The 22,968-nt window shown below is 43.3% G+C and overlaps 2 protein-coding genes across 2 annotated transcripts; both read right to left on the bottom strand.

Annotated features, from left to right (window-relative positions):
- Nucleotides 1-252: 252 nt before the first annotated feature.
- On the bottom strand, nucleotides 253-3,914 carry rhogd (ras homolog gene family, member Gd). The gene is made up of 2 exons (XM_062425341.1): nucleotides 3,844-3,914; nucleotides 253-3,251 (listed from the first exon to the last, which is right to left on the bottom strand). Exon 2 carries the CDS (start codon nucleotides 3,220-3,222, stop codon nucleotides 2,647-2,649), a length of 576 nt encoding a protein of 191 aa, XP_062281325.1. The 5' UTR covers nucleotides 3,223-3,251; nucleotides 3,844-3,914; the 3' UTR covers nucleotides 253-2,646.
- Nucleotides 3,915-6,870: 2,956 nt separating this feature from the next.
- fhdc2 (FH2 domain containing 2) lies at nucleotides 6,871-17,378 on the bottom strand. Its single transcript, XM_062425280.1, is given in 14 exon segments — nucleotides 6,871-8,805; nucleotides 8,905-9,069; nucleotides 9,253-9,370; nucleotides 9,565-9,635; nucleotides 9,951-10,058; nucleotides 10,279-10,349; nucleotides 10,629-10,729; nucleotides 10,993-11,078; nucleotides 11,330-11,432; nucleotides 13,409-13,470; nucleotides 13,572-14,064; nucleotides 16,074-16,144; nucleotides 16,504-16,631; nucleotides 17,309-17,378. Coding segments are annotated over 14 exon segments (3,582 nt in total).
- Between the last annotated feature and the right edge of the window lie 5,590 nt (nucleotides 17,379-22,968).

Raw genomic sequence — 22,968 nt, 5'->3', positions numbered from 1 at the left:
GAGAGAAAATGAACTGCTGGGTATTTTACAGGAATGTAGTGTGGTTTCCTGAGCTGAAAATACAAGTAGCTGTATGTCAGTGTGTGAATCAGTTTTGTTCTACACCTCAGTATGACTTTATTCTTCCACCATTGTCATACAGCTGTGAAGTAATGTGCTGATTATGTGAAATAGTAGCTACCGTCAAGTCACAGAACAGCCAGGGTAAATCTTTAACCACTTAAATATAAAAACTAAAAACAAATACAGTGCTCGGCTTTAACCACCATTTTATTTGGCATAATTTAAAATCATCTCACTGTTAGTTCATTTATACAAATATGCTTTTGTTATATATAAAACAATTACAAACAGATTTCTACAAATCAAGTTCCCAGTGTAAAAGCGTAGTACCACGCACACGGTAGCATACAGCTCCGGGACACAGACGAAGAGAGCCCACAGGTGTATGTTCCACTTCAACAGCGTTATCTGAATGAAATTAGGACATGGCCAAAAAAAAAAAAAGAAAAAAAAAAAGCTCACCAGTTGACAGTTTGACATGACTATCTGGGAAATTTTCACACATTTTTTGGCAGACCGCATTGCTGTTGTTACATAAAACCTCTGACTCGAGTTCCACTTCAGTCAATGTAGACTTAACAAAGGCCACAATCTAGGCTGACTCGCTATATAGCCGCTCGAATTAATAAATGAGGATAATTATAGTAAAACGGCTGGTGTTATTACTGGCAGCTGTAAGCACAAATAAGCCACCACCAGTCATTACTAAAAAAATATTTTTATAAAATGTATAAAAACTCTCAGGAGGTGACAAGGCACGTTCCACCTACACAGCTCTTGCTAACGTTTTATGTGTGAGTTGTGTTTGTGTCTGTGCTCTCGCTGCACCATGCAATGCAGGGATGTAAACCACAATCTGTTAAGAGCTGTGGGCCGCGAGTGCTCGTTTCACAAATGCATACAGACTTGCTGAGCGAGATGTCAGTTTAGCACCTGTGTCTTATAAAAGAGGGCTGCAAGATCGGGTGTGTTTACTGGCAGGAACTAGGGCAGAAAGCTTCTGAAAATTTACAAAAAAATTAAACCCAGAGTTGGTTGGACCTGTATTTGAAAGGTCTCGTGGCACTACAATGAGAACCTTTGGGTTTGAAATAGGAGCGCTGCTGTGGTCTTTGGTTTGAATAAGGCACCTGACCAAATAAAAGGCTCCTATCATGTTGTAGATACACTGCTGTTACATGGTAGAAAAATTGACAAGGCTGCTACGACACTGCTCCATCCAAAATGAAATTATATTCAACTAAATCAGACAATACAGGAAAAGAAATATATAGCCTAGCACAAGCCAGTTAAAACATTCTGGTATTATATGCTACACTGAATCAATTATGCAGTGGTCATAGTCTGCTGACCTTAAATGTAAGGCAATAACGCAATTGACAAAGGGTCGTTATGGAGTTCTGATTTAACAAATCTGACTACAACACACAAACATCTTACTGATCAAATAAACATAGGCTATTACAAAAAATATATTCAACTTTGGCCATAACCACACTCGTAGGTTAAAGAACATTTGAGGATTAAATTTACAGAGTAAATTCAACATAATTAGACAAAATACAGTCTCTGTGACCCCCACCCTGTCAAAAAAGGTCATTCTTAGGCATGTTTTAATGGCACTCGGTGTGAGTCTCAAGAATAAGACGTTGACAGAGGAGAGCTGTGTTACAACCTGACTTTCTGACCGTCCGCTTGGGAAATCCAGTACCAGCATGGGTTAATTTGGCCAAGGCCTTACTACACCTGCTCCTCTAGTACTGAAGAGGGCAAATGGTCGGCTGCTTTTAATGGGTCCAGCTTATCTTCAAAGGCCTACTGGCTCTTCCATGCGTGGCAACGAGAGAGCAGTGAGAGGGGCTCGAAGGACAGCCTCCCCGACAGCTCTAACATGCCAGACTGAGCACAAGTGGAACTGCAGCGCTACAGCTGAAACTCTAATCTGTGCATACTGGTAAGGGGGAACTGGCATTTGTCCGGGAGTCATCACACCTTGTCTGGACTCAAGCTGCTTGAAATTAAAACTTGCTCACCCTCTAATTGGTTGTTTATTACATCTAAATAGGCAAGTCGAAGCATTCATAATGGTTAAGTTGCTTGAGACTCATGAGATGCAACCTAGGTGAGAAGTATGAGGTAGTCACTATTTCTCCACCTGAACAAAGGTAGATCTCTTCTCTCCAGTCAAACAGGGTAGCTTGGTTGGTTGGTTTGGATGTTGTTATGGCTTGTGACAACCATGATCAGCATTTTGTAAGGCAAAGCAGAGAAGCTATAAATCTAGAACAGATGTAAAATTGGAAGAAAGTGTAAATATCAAAAGTTAAAATGTAAGAAAAATAGAGGAGATCCGGTCTGTTGCCTTCATTTTGGCATAGTCACTTTGGTGATGATGACAACGGTGGTGAAATCCTCCAGGAGATGAATAAGGAAGAGAGGAGTAGCAGAAGAGCTGAAAACGAAGTCTTAACTGCTGGAGGTGGCGTGGAGGCAGCCAGATGACGACTTTCATTCCTCAGCCTCTCTTTGCATCTGTGGATCCCCCATGATCCCCCTCCACAGTCCACATTTGGGAACCATTTATTACAACAGCACACACTTCTTGGTGTTCTTTTTCGTGACTGGGTACAACACTGCCCTCACAGCTTCAGCAAACACCTCCCTCACACCTTCCTGCAGTAGAGCTGAACACTCCATGTATTTAACAGCCCCAATTTGCTTGGCAAGGGCATTGCCCTGCTGCTGGGTGGTTGGAGCCAGGCCTTGCTCCTTCAGCTTCTTCACTGTTTCTGCATCGCCCCTCAGGTCCCTCTTGGTGCCCACCAGAAGGATGGGCACATTGGGGCAGTGGTGAGACACCTCAGGATGCCACTTGTGCCGGACGTTGGCGTGGGAGGAAGGGCTGCCGATGGAAAAGCATATGATGAAGACGTTGGTCTGGGGATAGGAGAGAGTGCGCAGGCGGTCGTACTCCTCCTGGCCTGCTGTGTCCCACAAGTTGAGGCTGACAGTGCGGCCATCCACGCTCATCTGAGCGCTGTAATTGTCAAACACTGTGGGAATGTATTCTTCAGGGAAAGCGTTGGTGGTGTATGAGATGAGTAGGCAGGTTTTACCCACTGCCCCATCACCCACCACCACACACTTTATGGTCTGCATCCTGCCTACGACCACTGGGGCTGCAGCACCTGACAACAGAAAAAAGGGCATCTGGGTAACTACTAATTACAACTCTGTGATGCTAAGCAAAATGATAGGTGGAAGAATTGTACAATTCTGATTGATTAAGGAGACACTGACGGCCTATAACTCTGAAACAACAGTCTGTAAAGCTTTTCACCCAGTTAGCAAACGAGCTAGCCGCCGCCTACATTAGCTCATCGACGTAATTAACGTTACATAGCTTAGCTAGTTTCAGCCGTCCATTTATCAACAACTTCTAGAAAATTCAAAGCAGTGGTTACTGATTCCAGGACAACAACTGAATCAAAGGCGAGATGGCGATCTTATTGCGTTTATTATGTCGTCCTGATCACTTTAGGATACTAGGCGTTCCCCACTTGCTAGCATCAGGCTAAGGAACTAGCGCCTTTGGTGGTTAACAAGCTAACTAGTTAGCAAACAAGTTGAAAGTTAATTTGCAAGCCACTTCTTCAAAAGGTCTGTTCACGACCCGACACTTGCCTACAAGTTACTCGGAAAATTACATTCTCTTCTAATACATTTCTTAGAGGTAGTAATTGGCTGTAACAATGAAATTTGAGGGGTTTTGTGACTTACCGCCACTTGGCTTTCGATCTCTTTTTGCCTGGTATAGTCAATCACAGCCGCATCCGGGGAGCTGTCCATTACGTAAAAAGAGACGTACGGAAATGCAATGCAAGCCGGGAGTTGTAGTTCCATTTTGTGATAGTTGTTTCCGTGACACTAGATGGCGGTGTTAAGCCAATGTGTAATACTACTGCTACCACTACTACTACTACTATTACTACTAACAATAATAATAATAATACTTTGAATAAAATGTTTCTGTCTGATATGTTTATTCCTCAAAATAAATTATTTTGTTAAAATCCTTTAAATCAAACCTCTTCCTTTTCCCTTGTTAAAAATCTTAGAATCTATAAATATGTATGTTTCCACTCCACTCCAAGAATAAACTCCAGTCAGCAGATGAAGGTGAAAACAGCCTCCTAGTCCAACTCTGCGCATACATTATTCTACACAGTGAAGCTCAAACATCCAACTGTAGAAACAAAAAGAAAACATATATGTGTAGGGTTGGACTTAGGTATACATGTAGATATAGATACATCTATGTAAAAAATTACTACAGTGCTGGTGAAAGTACATTAACTCATAATTGGGCTTATGCATTATGGCCCCTTACATAGTGTTATATTATAATAATTATAATAATGCATTTTATTTAAAGGCGCCTTTCTTGGCACTCAAGGACACCGTACAGTTACATTTATTATTTGATTATTGTATCAATATTACTGATGCAACAACATGGAAACAGAATTTTTATGATGTAGCTGGTCATGGTGGAGTGTTGATTACTGAATGTTAATTACTTCATATACTGTTGTATAGCCTAGTTTAATATATAACAATGCATCATGTTTTATTTATATATATTTATTTATTTTATATTTTATATATTTATGTAAAATCGTATTCTTCGAAAACTAACTACTAACTACATGTGTTAAATAAACATTACAGGGTAAAGCAATATGTAACTGAAATGTAGTGGAGTAGAAGTATAAAGTAGTAGACAATGGAAATAGACAGGTACATGTACTTAGTTACTACATAACTGTACTCAAGGGGAATACTTTCCACCAGTGTTCGCACAAATACAGAAAAAGGACCCAGCTACAAACATTTGCCTGCAATCAGGATCACATTCAGATTCCAGATATATGAATTTTGTTTGGCATGATATTTTTTCCTGTGCAAGAGACAACATCCCTATCAACACAAGACATCCCTTTCAACACAGGACAACTTCATTTTCCATTCATTGGATATTTGACTCTAACAATCACTTTAAAATAATGTAAACCAACACACTGTGCTACCTGTCTCTCAACATGGGCAAATGCTGAAAAGTGTTTCCCTGACCTGAAAGACTCCAATTTCCAGTTTTAACTGCTGTCAAGCTCCATGCAAATGAGGGAGGCTGTTCCTGGATTTTTCTGTTAGCATTTCAAGAGGAGACTGGATGCATAGAAGCCTGTACTCTTTTTGTTTTGGCTATACTCTTTCCTCTTGAACTTGCTAAATTCCCATCATTAAATGTCACCTTGTGTCACTGTGTATGCATGCATACCGAGCATAAAACAATCCTGTCTCCTGTCTGTTGGACCTCATTGTCTTAAAGCCCATATGTCACTTATTCACCTTTAGACAGATCATTATTATTTCTAGGCCAATGCTTTCAGATCCACGCAGAATACACGAATGCAACTAAAAGAGGGCTCACTTTAGACCACTCTGTCCTGCACCCCTGGAGACCCGTTGATGATGTCACCTCTATACATTCAGGCAGGTTAAGAGGCCAGCGCTGACCGACAACCGGACACTCAAGAACACAAAGAGGCACCAGTTTATTGCCTTTCCCAAGAGGTTCTGGCGTCACTGCAGCCTATAAAGAGAGAATTCCCACTGGGACCCTACACCCACAGTCACCCTCTACCCCAACCCTTGCACCCCACTATTCTGCCAGGAGATTCCCCGGGACGTCTGTAGCATTTCCATGACAACAGCCACAGACAGGATTGGGGGTGACTGTGTCAAGAGATGCAGTAAGAGGTCCAGATGAGAGGGAGAGAAAACTGAGGGTGACAAGAAGACAGAGGACAGCGAGATGCAGGAGCAGAAGTTGAGGAGGAAGAGTGGGGACCGTGAACATAAAGGCTGTTAAAGCAAATGGTCGCCTTGAATACAAAATGAAAAAAAAAACAACCTGTGAGAATATGTGAATAATGCATACACAAACAGGTACTTTTTAATTCAGCTGATGAGCACCTTTTTTCAGAGAGGAACACCATTATCCATATCACCGCCTTTATTCTTCTTTTCTTATTTACAAATCCACATAATACACTGAATAACAACCAATGCTATTCAATAAAGTTATAGAATCTTTTGATATAAAACAAAAAAATTACAGTTATCATCTCCTTGCAGCCTCCTCTTCAGTCTTTAAAGTGCATCAGAACGATGAGGCTTCTCAACAAGAGGATGAAGAGTTCAACATTGTACCGAGTTGAGTTAGGATTGTGAAGACAGTGTGATAATGCAGTGATCACTTAGCAGAATGATCACAGTATTCAAAACATTTGAATACAACAAGATACAATTAAATGCCAGAGAGATTGACACAGTTTCCCAAATTACAATTCTTACAAAGCACATTTGTAGCACTGACTAAGCAGAGTAGTGTTCACTTGGATGCATTTTACTGGTGTGAATTGAGTGTTTTTCCTGATCTACACATGAACAGTTAAGGTGGGTCTCCTTATAGTATCCTGTTGCCTGCAAAGGACACAAATGGATGTGAAAAGAGGTAGGATGTAAAGGATATACTGTTCTGCTGGTGCATGAAATGCATCAGTTTGGCTACTAACAAATGTAGAAGCACTTCACCGCATATACTTTTCATAGATGTAGAATTTAGTGGAACCAGAGTGATGTGAGTGAGTGAATGACCCCAAAGTCACCTGTACTGTATGTATTATACAGATATCAACAAAGGCATGAGAAGTTTATACAAACTGCACTTATTCACATCTATCACCTCCACAGTGGCGCTGCTGTAGTAGCTCGAGGCATTTTGGGACCAGGTATTCGTGAAGCTGTAGGGATTTTAGAGCTAGCAGGCGAGGCGCTAGTGCTTGTTGTCTTGGCAGTTTTACTTCTGGCTGCAGATATGACAGCCGTGCGTATAGTCTTGGCTGTAGAAGAGGATGGGCTGTGGGCAGTGTGAGGCTGGGAGGAAACCTGAGTCTCAGAGTTTGGGGCAACTCGTTTAGACACGCGGAGAGGAATTCCCCTGATGAAGGCCTGCTGGGTGTTGCCTGAGACTTTCTCAGGCAGAGATCTGTCTGAGGCCCGACGGATCAGAGTGGACTTTTCTGGAGTCTGTGGCTCACTTACAGTCTGTGTCCTCTCGCGTGCGCTATTACTTCGTTTCACATCTGCCTGGACAGCAGCAGGCCGTGTGACAGGAGACGAGCGCATGGATATGCTGCGAGGAGCAGACAGACGGCTAGGAGTGTGTGGGTTGGTTGGGGCTGGGGCTCCAGTTTTAGAGCGCACCCTGGGAATGCCTGTACTATTGGAAGGTCCCACACGTGACACGAGTCCCCTCTTGGCCCCTATCCCACTACGCACAGGTGTCTTTAAATTTCTAGTGTCGTCCTTTGATGTAGGAGAAACTGGAGTTGACCCCTCTCGAAAGTCACCCTCCCTCTCTTTCCTCCACTTGGAGCACAGGCTTGGCGTAGGTCGTGGGAGTGGTGATGTTGGGGGAGACAAAGCATCATAGGATCGCAGGCCTTTCACCAGAGTGTGGCACTCCAGTGTTTCACCCACACGGGAGTATGACCTTGCAAACTCCCTGTCAGGACTTGCTAAGTCAGAGTACTCTCCATGCTGTGACTGGCTGAACTCTGGTAGACTGGAAGGCATCCAGCTCTCCTCTACAGGTGTTGATGCCTCTTTTGTGTCTGTCTGCTTTGTTAGAGCTGCATCAGGTAAAGGCATCACAGCACTTGTAATGGTGGGTGTCCCTCTGTTATGTGGTTGTAACTCTGCTTTATCTGGAGCATTTATGGATGATTGCGATTGGCCATCAGATCTCTGGTACCTGAACGAGCCAGCACTGCTGTCACTATGAGAAAGAATTCCACTCTCATTAATGGTCTTAGGAGCAGACTCATCGATACAAGAGTTATTAGAATTACTCTGAAGGGGATGACTGTTGTCTGTCAGTGGCAGGCCAAAGCGTCGTCTGTGAGTGGGAAGCTGGCTTTGAACACACAGGGCAGGTGTATCAGTGTTTATAGCAGCAGAGTTTGTACAGGGACCAGTTGAAGATTCAGTGTTCATTGAAGTCATGTGTTCACGTGACATCTTTTGAAGTCCATGTGTTTCTGTTGGCTTCAGTTGGTCTTGTAGCACATATGATATGCTCTCTGGCCCTTGTTGCTTGACTGTGAAGCTACGTCCATGTTGAGAATGACTAAATGAAGCTTCCATACTCTGGTTGGCTGCTTGGTATTGGAGCTGATACCTTCTCCTTCTATCCAGAACATTTCCTTGATCAATGGGGGAACATGTGCGATCCATCTCTGGAGAACTACAAAGCACAGTGGTTGTCTCATGGTCAGAGGAGCTATTAGAGTGATAACTGTTCGACGTTGGGCTGCTGCCCAGCTCAGGGAAGCTCTTGGGCATTGATGAGATATGGAGTTGGGCGTTGCTTTGTAGGTGGTGGGAGTGTCTGCGGGAGTCAGAGCTTCTCAGGCTACGACGACTCCAAGTGCAGCTTAAGTTCTTCTCCAGGATTTTCTCCAGCTCGTCTTGGTTCTCCTGGACATGGGGCTCTCTGGCAAGATTGAAGCTCAAGTCCAGCCCCGTACAAACAGCCAATGAGCGACGCTTTGCCCCAATCTCACGCTGGCGTTCCAGCCGTTTCTGCTCCTTCAGCTCCCGCTCTGCATTCTCCTGGTGACAAAGGTGAGAAACATTTGTCAGTGAGGCTTAGTACTGAGTTCAACGTATGTGTCTAATTCAAACATTTACATATCAATCTCTGGATCCAACCTGGACAGCTCTTTGGAAGCGGAGGCAAAACGAATGGAAGACCCTGCAAGCCTCCTCGAGTTTGAACGTGCTATCATCCTCACAGAAGAACTCCACCAAAGCCTGACTTGACATCCTCATGCCCTCCACCTCATCCTCTGCCTCCTTCAACCGCTCCTCAGCCACCTGCACACAGATGGAAAGACACACTTTAGAGTCACCTTTTCCACTTCATCTGTCTTCACATCACATACTCTTCTATCAATGTATTTTCTTTCGCAAAAAACATGTAACATTTTAGATCAGATACAGGCTAATGTGTAAAAATGTAGTTGAAGACTGAGTACATCAAAACAATGTATGTTATACCTCCAGGAAAGGTTGCGTATGCTGCTGAATCTCAGCATCAGTCTGGATGTTTGCCTTGAGCGCCACCACTCTGCTTTTTAACTTAGATAAGTCCTCCAGCACAGACTCCTCACTCAACCTGAAAAACAAAAAGGCACATAATAGTATTTAGAACTGTAGAGAAAAAAATACAACTCCTGCTGATAGAAGCTGGGTGCCTTTTTCCTGACACACGAATGTCTTAATTCACTTTATGATTGTTTTAGACTTGTATATTCACTGACACAAACGCTATTTGAAATGATGGGATCCAGGTTTTGGGAACAGACTGACCTGGATGCGGAGCCAACATGGCCTAGTTGGCTTGGAAATGACAGTAAACTCTGGTCCTTTTTCACAGCTTCCTGTGGCGACACACACAAACTATTATCCAGCTATTGTTCCAAAAGATGCAACACGTCATTTTTTATAAGACTGACAAAAATCCTATGCTCTGTGAAACAGTCTGGCATGAGGGCTGTTCTGTAAACACTGTGCAACCAGACACAATTGTTTCTTGCAGAAATTGTGATAAAACTAATTTAACCAAGAATGTTTTCAGCAAGCAAAGGTCTATCAACACTTTTAATTTTTTTCCAAAACTCATCTGACTTAATCCCTGCTTTGTTTATACTATTTACTTCCTTCTCTCTACTGTATATCAAAATTTCAGATCTTACCATAGCTACAAAATGCAGCAGATTCATGCCCGGTTTGTTGGCTTTGGTGTCAGCCAGTTTGAGAAGTGATGAAATTCGGAAACCAGCAGCATTCCCTGCATAACCACCCTGAGAAGCCATGTACAAGGTCAGAATAACACATGCATACTCACACAACATGTGACAACTTTAAACAAACAACGATACAAAACCCAGGTGCACAGTCAGAGTGACGCCACTGAACACACACCCGGACCCCTAGCAACTGGTGCATTGTGCACAGATAAAAAGGGCCAATTTTGCTTTGTCAGGTTAAAGAAAAGAATAAATAAAATAAAGAAGCACTCACGGCATTCATATAGTTCCCTGCTTTCAGCACCAAACGAAGGATGGAGTGTAATTCAGGACAGCTCAGCAGTTCTAGGAGAGTCAAAGACAAAGATTCAATATTGTGCTTCAAGGTTGAAACACAATGAGCAGTGTATACAGCTGACAGCAAGGTCTTCAAATGAGTCAGCAACTGTTTTGAAGAACTGGCACTCTGGCACAACTATACTTTCATACAAAAGTGAATGTGATAGCAGGTTTCTCCTGAGTCAGACAGTTGATCTGAGCTGCAGATTAATTCTAGATAGGAGCATTTAAACTGACCTAGATCTTTATAGTGGTGGAATACACAACTCCCTGCTGTTACTTTACCTCTGGCCGCCTCCCTCAGACATCTGGCTGCCACACACAGAGAGGTCACAGCTGGGTCAAACTCTTGTTGCAGGATCATGGCATCCAAATGTAGCCGAAAACTAATGGAAGAGGAAAGACATGGACAGATGGATGAATGCACAGGCAGAGGGGAGTGATGATGGAGACAAAAAGATGATCCTGATCAGTCCTCACTTAAATAAGCGTCATTACAAAGAGAAGCATGTGAGCAGCAAATGTTTCATCACAACATACAGATACACACAGTGCAGTTCTCAAGCCATAAAAAAACAAAAATCGAGCTGGTAAAACAAAGAATCTGTACTGGTAATTATATCCAATCTAGGGCTATGGTGAGGTATACCTGGGGACTTCCACCAGCAGCAGAATGAAAAGATCAGGTTCTCCAAGCCAGCTACGCTCCCCACTGAACCTCCTGAGGCGAGCTTCCTGAAAGGCAACAGATGCTGAGTCAAATCTGGAAAGCGATATGGAATACTGAAACCAACATGCCGTTCACAGTCAGCCCCAATATCTTTAACCGCACTGCTCCGGAAACAAACCACATTATATGACATGGTGTAATGGCAAACTTCTGATCATCCTAACCAGAGCCAGATGATGGGTAAGAGGAGGATGGGGGAGGGGAAGAGAGGAGGGGTAGTCCCTGTTGTATTTGTGTGACAGAAAAGGCACTTTACCTCCTCGTTGTCAGGCAGCAGTTTGCAGAGCTCTGCGAGCTTCTCTGCTCCGTAACGACCACCAGCACCATGCCTGATATCCTCAACTATCTCCTTTGCAGGCCTGTGGGAAAATGACAACAGATACACTGTAAACATGACATAATTTTTAACACATGATGGAGCTATCTTGGGTAGACCAGCAGTGGTGTCCTACAGTTTTCAGCCTGAGGAAAGGCACTTCCCACCCACCCTCATCCCATGTTATGAGTGGAATTAGCTCTTTGTTTTGCCATGGTCACACAATATTAAGGCTTATCCTGTTCTTATCAGCCACAGTGTTGGAGAAAGAGTGCTGGTCGACACCACACTGGCGACACAAAGTTGTGTCCCCACTGGACAAATAAAAGGCAGACGCCCACAGAAAACGTCTGAAGGGCCACTGGGTGTCAAGGTGAAAGATCAGAAACTGAGCTGGCTGACTGTTTGATCTCTGGCTTACTTTCTCCCAGTGACACATCTGTCCTTTACTCCAGCAGCTTTCCATTATCAGCCCATCACACACACACACACACATACTAATACTCCATTATGAGCATGTATTTTTTATTCTCCAACATATTTTCCTCATTTGTAGATATTCACTTCCATATCTAAATTGTTCAAACAATTCAGGAGAATGTAAGCTGGAATGAGAATAAATCATTTTCAGGTACTCAATTTAAAATATGATTTGTTTTAACTCATTCAGTTGAAAACTAAATACAGAATGAAACAGCCTACAAATAACACATAATGAGAAAATATTGCGGGCACTGGTATCTGATAATACAAAACTGGATTTTGTTTAAACTACACCCACATTTAAATAGTAGATCTATTTCTGTTTAAAACAGAGGACTGTAGAGGGGGGTTTAGAGGGCAAATAAGCTCCCAACAAGATAAATGTTTGTATAGAAGACGCTCTTTTCACATAATAGCTTTTCCTACAAGTCCTGACAAATCCATCTCTTCAGTTGAGACCCGCACAATTGAGTCTCCATGAACATTTCATGCACACGTGGAGGCATGACAATACAGCACCTCAGCACTTCCTTTCCCCTTTATTTCTACCAGCAATGGTTGAATGTCATAATTACCAACATCAAAAAGATAATTTGAATGATTCAGACATCATAGTGTAAGTGTGCTTTAATAACTATAAAACAGCCCTATTCATTAGAGTAATGCAGCTTTGTTTGAGTTTGGCAAACATGCAAAAGAGGCTTTAAGGGATGGATGAATATGACAGGCCACCAGTGGGGTCTCTCTCTGTAGGGGGTAGCTTTACCATTAGACACTCTTTAAGGGCATCAGCAGGTGTCAACTCTTGACTCCTAGGGCTATACCCGGTCACTTACCCACCACCCACATTTAAGACGCTAAGTCCAGCTGCTCAGAGTACACCCTCCCCTGCACCTGCTATCCTGTCTCCCAATGAGTCCTCACACTTCTGACACAAACTGCACACCCTGCGCATCCATCTTTGATATATTGCCACACGCTCCAGTGTAACTGAAGTGAGTACTGTTCCCCTGGGCACAGTTGAACACACTTGTTTCCTGCTCTTTGAGCTACTTTCAGTTTTGACTGATGGTGACCTCAAGGACATGCAAAAAAACAAAAAAAACTGAAAATGGTCAGATTGTTAGTGCTGTATGTAATGATTTTAATCATTGATTAACTGATTGATAATTTAGTCTATGAAATGAAAAAATATGACAAAATGTGACAGAAGTTCATCATATTTTCTCAGAGCTGTGTTTCTAATATTGCTTTGTCTGACCAATTGTTCAAAACCTGACGATCCTCAATTTACAGTGATATTAGAGCTGCAAAGACAAGTCTATTCATTGATCTACAGAAAATCACAGCAACTATTTTTTATAACTGATAAAACATTTTAGTCTTTTTATAAGCAAAAAATATATTTGAGGGGCTGAAACAAGCGAATATGGGGCATTTTTGCATTAAATACGATTAATCAATAATCAACATAGTTCAACTAATATTTTAAATCAACTAATTGTTTCAGCTCCAATTAGAAATTAATGAGCTTACATCTTGAATTGGCGAAGAAATATCCCAATGTTCATACTGCGTTTGGAGTCCAGTAGGGAGATCTGTAATGAAGCAAAGGACACATGTAAGGACAAGGAATCTCACTATCTTTGTATATTTCTTTTAATGAGAAAAATATCACCGGTAAATTCCAGGATCTGACCTCTTCTGAGTTGTCCTGGGGGGATCTGCTGCGCAGCAGAGCAGACCTGCGTCTCAGAGTGCTGGTTCTGTCCTGAGGCTTACTGTCCTTCTGACCAAACAACTCATCCAGAGAATGGAGGTCTATTGGGAACTCATCCTCGCCCGGGGCCGCCCCAGTCCACACGCTCTTTCTCCCCTCCACCTTCTCTTTGGGGATACGCTCCCAGTTAAGCTTCCTCAGCCGGCTCCGACGGGCACTATCCGCCCGGCTGAAAGGCGAGGATGATGCAGGTGGAGGTGGGAGAGGAGGAGGTGGAGGAGGAGGAGGAGGAGGAGGAGGTGGAGGTGGCGGGGGTGCTAGGGCAGGCGGTGTTGGGGTGACCAGCACTGAACGTGAATCCATGGCTGTCACTTCCACAGCGTCAGGGGCAGCGGTGGGGAGAGCGGGCAGTGTTCCATGAAAGGCACGAGACTCCTTGATGGCTAGTCAGATTGATGAGCATAGAGGCCGCCTGGTTGTTAGAGGGAGGGGTGTCAGGCGGGTGAACAGTCTCTGCTTCCAGTGATTTCTGGTTCAAAGGTCCATCAATGACTCCAGTCTAGGAAACAAAACAACAACAAAAAATCTTATCTCTCTTATTGAGCAGAGAGAGACAGGAAATCAGACTTATCCACAAGTATTGCAACAGCAAGTTGCTCTTTGTGACTTAGGCCGATGACCTCACCTGGATATTGTAACTTTGTCTGACACCTGGCCTAACTTCTCCTTTCATTAGCATGACTCCAGTGCATTGACAAGTAGTTTTAGCGAAGAATGTAACCCCTGGCTCAACTTTTAGTGGAAGTACAAGGCGTTTTTGGGGGAAAGTACAAGGTTAACAAAACGAGCTCTACCCCTCTGCAGGCTGTTTGATGCAGCTTGTCCCATCCTGTTCTGTTTCACCTGGCTGTATGCACACACTCCTCCATCATGCATCTTCTCCCTTTTAATTACAATACAGAGACACCACAAGCAAGGGGAGAAGATGCACAGCTAACCACAAACCTAAAAAGTAGAGGGTCTCTGCAGCTTCAGAAATGATGACTTTAAATATTATTCTCTCGTTATGGGAGGTGAACGTCTGAAAGCTTGTTGCGCACACTTGCACCAGCAAGTTTCAAGCAGGATTAGTAACGCAATTAGGAATGACTCAGAGGTTTCAGGTGTCATGGTTCAAAGTCTTTAATCACGTCGCCCTCTTTGTCGCTCTCTACATGAATCATAACTTTTGGGAAACTTTAAGTGCCAGCTCTTCCACTGAACGCCGCACGAGCGCGCTGCACAAACCGCCGCCGGTGATCTCATCATTTAACGAGATCTGTATCTTGACAAGCAAAAAATAATTTGACAAATTCAGTAGCTCAAATCCGCTGGAAGATTAGATAAAGGCAATTGAAGAAATAAGTAATTATTTTATAGCTTAAAAATTGAAAAGTGTCTACTTTAGTAGGTTTCGTAAGATTTAACACATTTTCCAGCTTTTTTTCATGTTGACATTTGTTACAAATTTACAACAACCCGGCAGTAGGTTAGACTTCTGTTTTTGTTCACTTCATTTAAGATTAAAAATGATGCCTCAGATAAATGACAGACCGCTGTTCCCATTTCTCTGATTCAAGACAACCTAATAAAGTTATTTTACTTACTTGCTGTGGATGGCACTTCTCCAGAGAAGCAACTCATCAAGAACCAACAAGAACTCCGGGTTTAATTTTACGCGCAACTTAAAAATATAATATAAACTTCAATCCCAATTTTTTGTTTTGGTTTTGCTGTGTCTTCCTCGTCCCGTTGATTTACGCCGTTCCACTCGCAGCACTCTCTCAACTTGCAGGGAAACTTCCACACAGCTCATCCGGGACGCGCAGGCGCGCTCTCGCACGCTGATATGCTTTCATTGTATCCTCCCAGTTTTCCCATGGGTGGATTTTTAGGGGTTTTCAGGTGGGGGTGCACTCGATCTTAACTCCACTTTATTCCACCTCTAGACTTGACATGTCATGATGGAGCTGAACTCCTGGCATTTTTTTACTACGCTAAAGAAGATGAAAGTGTTAAAAAAAAAAATCAATAACCATCGTCTTTTATAAACGGTTAATCTTAAAGAGAGATTGCTTTAATGGCCGTAATAACTCATGTTATCCAGATACGATTGCACATGAAAGCTTGCCCGCTGTCAGGAGTTGTACTGACAACTTGACAAGTCTCTATTTCAGACTAATCATCATAGGGGGCAGGACTCTGATCTGTAATTGGTGCGGAAGGCCTTGATCAGGCTAAGAAGACTATGCTATTGAGAACCTGAGAGAGGGAGCAGATGGCTATCAGACATGGGAAATGATGTCCACATCTCCTCCCTGAACTATGATCTGCCTGGAATAACAGAGGAAAACGGGGCATGGGGTGAAAGCCAAGAGGCTAGAAGTCGCTCTAGGGTGCTGAAATGGCCCAGGTGCTTGGATGTAGACCCATAACACCGACCTTTCATCCGAGGTGCTGGAGCGCTCCTGGCCCATGTCACCTGGTGCTCCCAAGTCCGGCTCAGGTAGCTCCTATCACGGGCCACGCTGAGAGGGAGTCATCATCACCTCTTGGGCTGCAGTAATTAGGGGGTTACGACCCCAAAGATCTGGCTATTGTTGTTTCTGTGCCGCAGGGCATGTTATAGTGAACCCGTGCCAGAATAAACCTCTCTCAGGAAACTTCACTTTCTATTCAGTCACTCACTTCTCAGAGTACAGTGCACTTCTCAGAATACAAGGAAATGCCACTGTTGAGAGACGTCTGCTTTATAGTCCATAAAGGGCCTGAACAACCCCGCACAATTCCACATATTATGCCAGCATTCATGTAACACGGACACTGCGACAGTGATTAATGAATAGTAAGGAGTTAACTTGGCATCCCTCACTTGTTTCGCCAAGACGGTTAAATTGCAAGAGACAAAACAGTCTGTGATGTGTTTACATGCCCACTCCCAGTCGGTCCCCCTTTGCATAACAGTGAGCTTCAGAGCCTGTGCTTCACTTGGCCCATTCTCTAGTGAATGAATGTGCATGAGGGTGTTCATGTGTAAGAACTGTGTGTGAACCAGTTTGAATGTGAGAGGGAATCCATGCATTCAAGTTAAACTGCATTGCATAGACCTATGGTGAGAAATCCATGTTTTGTCTCAATCTTGTGGTGTGACATTTCTCTGATGTCTTACACAAACGCGTGCAACCCCAATGTAACACATATTCAGAAGCACAGCCCTTAGTGTGATGGGGTTGTTGCAGTCATGCAGTAAGTATTAACCCTTCACCATTTCTCCTTCTTAATCTCATTTTATGTGATCCCAGAAGGGTCACATAAAGGTGACTGCTATTAGTTCCCTCCTCCCTTAACTTACACACACATAATAATGGGTGCTCACACACACACACACACACACACACACACACACACACACACACACACACACACACACACAAACACACACACACACACACACACACACACACACATACACACCAGCAAAATGGTATGTGTTTTCCACAGAACTTTTGCTACGGTGATCAAATTCTATATAGTGGTGCTGCAATCGTTTTTTCACAATGCAGAAATGAATCCGGATGTGAAGAAATCAATACAATAGATTTTTATCCCAGATGCCCCATTTATATGGCGTGTAAAAGTGTTTGGAAAACTATTCCATGTGAAAGAATTGATGTAACCATATGAGGGCTTAGTGTTATTCTGCCTCTGGTGAGTCTGGTCTGCCTCCTGGGTCTTGGCCATTTCCATGGTGGAATAAATAGGTCAGTGTGACTGTGCCTCTGCAGGGGAATTAACCACATGCATAGACATAGTGTGTGTGAGCAAATATGCACACACCTGGATCTGATCCCAGACTGGGACAGTAGGTCTGGGGAGGTATTCCTAATCAAACCCAGGTTCCTCAGATCCCTCTTGGTATCCCAGCTGCAGTCAGATCATGTGCAGTTTGCCAGAATGGCCTGACAAGGATCTCTGGCTTTGGTCAGACCGCCGGCCTGATAAGCAGAGACAGCAAGAGACAGACAACACAACCACACTCAGTCTATCTTAGCGTCTTGCCCTCTTTTTCCAAAATTCTCTCACACACGACACCACACATCTGCACTCATACTAACTCATACATGACTGCTCCACATATGAGAACTGGAAGTATATCCACTCCCACACATACAGACATGATAGTAAAAGACACAAAAAGAGGCTTCCACACACTGCTGCCACTGCTCTGTGGTTCACAGACAGGCCATTAGACAATGATACAAACAATATGGAGACAGAAAGATGAAACGGTAGACTATGAGTTAAATGTGCAGAGAAAGACAACATGTTATAAAGAGCTAGCTGTGGAAGCTTTCACTTTTTAAGTTTTCATCTTTTTGTCAAAGCAGACTTGCGCTTAGTTTTTTCTCCCTTTTTCTTAATTATTTAAGCTTCCTGTACATTGATTGTTAACAAATCTCCACTATGTGCTTTTGCAACAATAGTAGCTGTAGCTTCTCTGGACTTCATCAACTGAGAGAGTAGACAAGAGACACAACTGAGCCCTGTTCCTCACAATGTTTTCATAGACTGTCATAAGTGCACAGCTGACGCTTTGCTGTGTTTACCAAGCTGTCTACTGTCACAACATTTTTAGCGTTGGATGTGTGTGAGCACACAAGTGTGTCTTTTGTGATAAAGCTGAATTCCCAGAAGATGCTGAAGTGCTTGTGGTCAGTTGTCCTTATGTGTGAGTCTGTGGGTGTTTGTTTAAACTAAACTCAGCAGGGTGAAAGGGAGGCTGAGGTGCTTGTGGTCAGTTGTCCTTGGGGGATGGGTCAGCTATGTTTATCTTTGCACATCTGGCCACTACAGCCACTTCCGATTCCAATTAGGATTTCCTGAGACTCAATAAAAGGGATTATTGGCCTGCAAAAACACCATCCCAGACCCTCCCACCTCAGTCGCCTTCCTGCCCCAGCTGCTACGGTCATTACGCTAGTTCAGAACAACAGTTGCACTTCACAAGACACTTACAATGACACAGTGACACACAGAGACAATTCAGCCCTTTTCTTTCTTTCTCCTTTTCTCCTTTCTCCTTTTTCCCCCCTTGCATCTCTTTTTTGTGACCTATTATATTTAATCCCTGGTCTGGAGTTTCCTCATATGTAAAATGAATCAAATACTTCATAAATGATGTTAGTGAAGCAATGGAAACTACATTCACCCCTAACTGACTGATGGGAGACCACAAGAGTCTGTATTACCACGCTGTGGTTGGGCATAAAGCCCTGAAGCAGAGTGCAGGGGAGATGGGCTGCGTCGATAGGGGGTCCAGAGCGGCTGCTTGTGTGGCAAGAGTGATCACACAGTTAATATTCAAAGGGCCGGGTCTGTTGTAAAGAGCCACTAAATAGAGGTTGCCAAAGCGCATCGTACAAACAAAGGCTTCTCTTGATGTAGGCTGTGTATATAGCACGAAGAGCAGTGAAGGGCTATGCTTTGCTGAGGTGGTCATGTATGGAGACTATAGTAAGTTCTTAAAAGCAGGGTCCCCCACTCTTTCTCCCCCACTGTCACAGTTAACTCTAAACCCAACCACACAGCCTTCAAGTTTTGATCACTATTGCATTTTGTTGTTGAAACCCAAAATGTATCAAAAATGAAATGAAATAAGCTCAACAAAATATATATTTGTATTTGTGTTATTATTTATTGTAACTTAATTTTATGAAACATTACAATTAAAGCGTTGACTTGCACTGCATTATTTCCCCTCGGTATCCATTTGAGTATTGATTGTAACATCTACGTGCTTCATGGTGAGTAAAGCCTTGCAAATTCCCTTCTACATCACCACACACACACACACACACACACACACACACACACACACACACACACACACACACACACACACACACACACACACACACACACACACACACACACACACACAGAGTTACTTGAACCATCTAAACCTAATTACCCCCCCACCCCCCTCTGCTACTCTGTGCCAACCAGTGATGTCACCCACAGAGAGACAGTGGGACTGTTGGCTCAGTGCCTGAGGGCAGCCAAGCTCGCAGAGGAGAGGAGAGGAGAGGAGAAGAGAGGAGAGGAGAGGGGAGGAGAGGAGGAAGTTAAGAGAAGATTAGCAGTTGGGAGGTTAGCAAAGTAGGAAAATGAGGAGGGGACCCCGGAGTTTTGGCTTGCCCTGTGTTGGGGCTGCAAGGATTAACCAGCCTGCTCTGCTGCGGGACCCACAGAACCCAGCCTCCTCTTTTCTGCTCCTTCTCCAGCTCCGATAGAGCCAACACATTTAAGGCTGAAAGGACAACAAGGAAGAGTTATAAGGGCCAGGCTCCAAGGGGACTCCCTCTGGGATTAACCTAGCTGCTACTCTCTTCCCATCATTTCCACTGGCATTCACTGGCTCTGTGCTGAAACCTATTGATTCTTACTAAACTGTTGCATAACAATGCAGCCTGCCTTTTGCTGGAGCACGGGAGCTGTTGGTAAAACAAGGCACCCCTGGGCCCCCTAACCCTAACCCAAGGCCCAGTTTCATAGGTTGTGGGAGAGCGTTTTGAGGCTGGGGGTGGAATAGGAGGACTGGACTTGTGGATGAATTGATGAGTGGCATATAAATTGTGTGATAGCTTAAAGAAATAGTAATGGCCATTTTGGGAAATACTTTTATTCAATTTTTTACAAAGAGATGGATACCACTCTGATATCTGCATGTTCAATATGAAATTATAGCCAGTAGCCAGTTAGCTTAGCTTAGAATACAGACTATTAAAGAGGCCAAGAAACAAACCAGCATATACACCCTATAAAACTACAATTATTTTTCTTTTTTCTTTTTGCACAAACAAAATATAACGTGTAAATTAGTGAGTTTAGGCATATTTTGTTACTTACAGAGCCAGGCTAGTTGTTTCCCCTTGTTTCCACTCTTTATGTTAAGCTAAGCTAAGCGGCTGCTGACTGCAGCTACATAGTCAGTGTACAGCCAAGGGTGGTATCAATCTTCTTATCTAACTCATGGCAAGAAAACTAATGAGCATATTTCCCAAAATGTTGAACTATTGCTTGAAGTATTACTATGAAGTTGTCTCTGACAAAAGGTCTTGTCATCTTAAATAATCCAAGAAAAACTATTATCAACAGCAGTTATCACATTTAAAATGACTGGTTGATCTCAAAGCCAGTTAGGGGGAGGGACAGACTAGGGGAGAAATTACTTAATGTAGGTCAGATAAATGGGAAGACAGCATGGGGTTTATTCTACTCTGGAAATCACGTGCAACCCTTCTCTCCCTTCCGTCCTCTCTGCCTGACACAGGGAGATCTGGCATGTTTGGCAGAGGGAGAAAAGAGAGGGAACAAAAGGATGAGTGACCAATGCAGAGTTGGGATGGCCAGCTGAGTTATTTGGTCAAAACCCAGTAAAATGGATGGGCAGGCTGTTGCTAGGCTGTGCTGTGAGAAAGAGAGAGCACTCTGGCTGAGCTCATTGAAAAGAACCAGGCCTCTGTTTACTCACACAGATATACCACTCCAGAGGCACTGCAATCACCACCAATTAGTATTATTACCCACTATTACTTCCTACCACTCTCTCTGAGGCTTCATTAACCACTCAACCTGCTGAGTGGATCTAAAGGACTTACCAAGAGGCTGGAGAAGAGCCTAAATTGTAGTGAGTGATGGGTGCAAAAAAACATGCACATGGGATTTACTAGGAATGTCTGAAAGTGCACACCATCTCCACTGAGAATTTGCCATTTTAGCAATTGCAGAAAGTAATTATTTACATATTGGTAAAAACACTAAATTCCACAGCCTAACTAATCTATATTACACCATAAATGACTCTATGTCTCAATGTTTATATGGACCAAGAAGAAATCACAATCATATTTAACACATAACTCTTACAGCAGTACTAACCATGAAATGACCAAAACCAAAGCTTTATTACATCCAGTTGTGATTTGTGATTTACATCTTAAGTAGGTTCAAATGGCCTTGAGGTCCAGAGCCAGAAACAGTCAAATTGTATTGAGAGATGTCCTAACACATTGTTGGTTTTGACCCTTCCTTGTGGAATTTGTTGATTTGTAAGAGGAAAAATATCAAATATCCTCAGGTATAACCTTTAAATGTTTCAAACTTATGAAGTTTTATTGTGAACAGTGGATAAATATACTGCAAACAGTTGGTTTCCATTACCAAGTAAGAAATGAAGGAATCAGGAAAAACTTTAGTTTAAAGGTATCAGCTATAACTGTGTACACAGGAGAAGTATCGCCGAGCGCCAGAGAGGGTTTGATAAACAGATCTATGCATTGCTGTTTACTCCTCATGTGTGCACCATACCAGCCTCTGGCTCTGGGATGTGAAAACTCAGGAGGGGCTCTAAAGGAAACAGAGTCAAAGGATTATCTTGCACCGACACTAAACAGAAACCAGAGAGAGAAAGAGAGGAGAATGAGATAGAAATGCAGGGAGAGACTGAGAGAGAGAGAGAGAGAGAGAGAGAGAGAGAGAGAGAGAGAGAGAGAGAGAGAGAGAGAGAGAGAGAGAGAGAGAGAGAGAGAGAGAGAGAGAGAGAGAGAAAGAGAGAGAGAGAGAGAAAGCAAGACAGAGAAAGAAGATTTGTGTGTTGAATCCCTAGAGGCCAATGTCTTGTTTGAAGAGCCCTGAGGTTAAGGTTAAAGGTCACAGGTTAGGCTTGGAGGTTATCAGCAACTGTTTGGGGTTTACTTCCATTGTCTGAGTAGATGAGCACTTCTACAGTTAAATGGATTTACCCAGTGAAGGTATTCAGGGGTTAAATCTGGAGAGCCAGCCCACATCCATCCCGTAGACATAAACACAGACCATACGCACTGTCACATATTTGTGCACATATATTGTTTTCTGGGAGACACACTGGGAATTGTATCTCGTGTTGCTCTGGGTGTGGTTGAATATGGAGCAGGGGTGTGAGAGGAAGTCAGTGGGGAGCAGAGGTGTTGAACCCTGTCATCCTGTTGTCGGTGGTCACACCTGCCTGTTGTTCCCAGAGATTGTGAAGAGTTAACAGGAGGGGCTGTGTTAGTATATTCAGACTGATAAAATTCAACAGAGAGGAACTAATTAATTATACCATAACCTAACTAAAACACGGAAATAACTAATTTTTGTCGGATCCCAATGGCTTGGCAGAGAAGATACAGCTACAAGAGACGCAACAACCAGCCCTCGCTACATACACACACCCGTATACACAAACACACACTTATGTGAATAATAATAGCATGGCTCTTGTTTGACGCCTCCCTCATTCAGCATGCTGTGGGAT

This window comes from Scomber scombrus, chromosome 9 (assembly GCF_963691925.1).
Source record: "Scomber scombrus chromosome 9, fScoSco1.1, whole genome shotgun sequence".
NCBI lineage: Eukaryota > Metazoa > Chordata > Actinopteri > Scombriformes > Scombridae > Scomber > Scomber scombrus.
The sequence above is the reverse complement of the archived record's forward strand: the minus strand, read 5'-3'. Positions and strand labels throughout refer to the sequence as shown.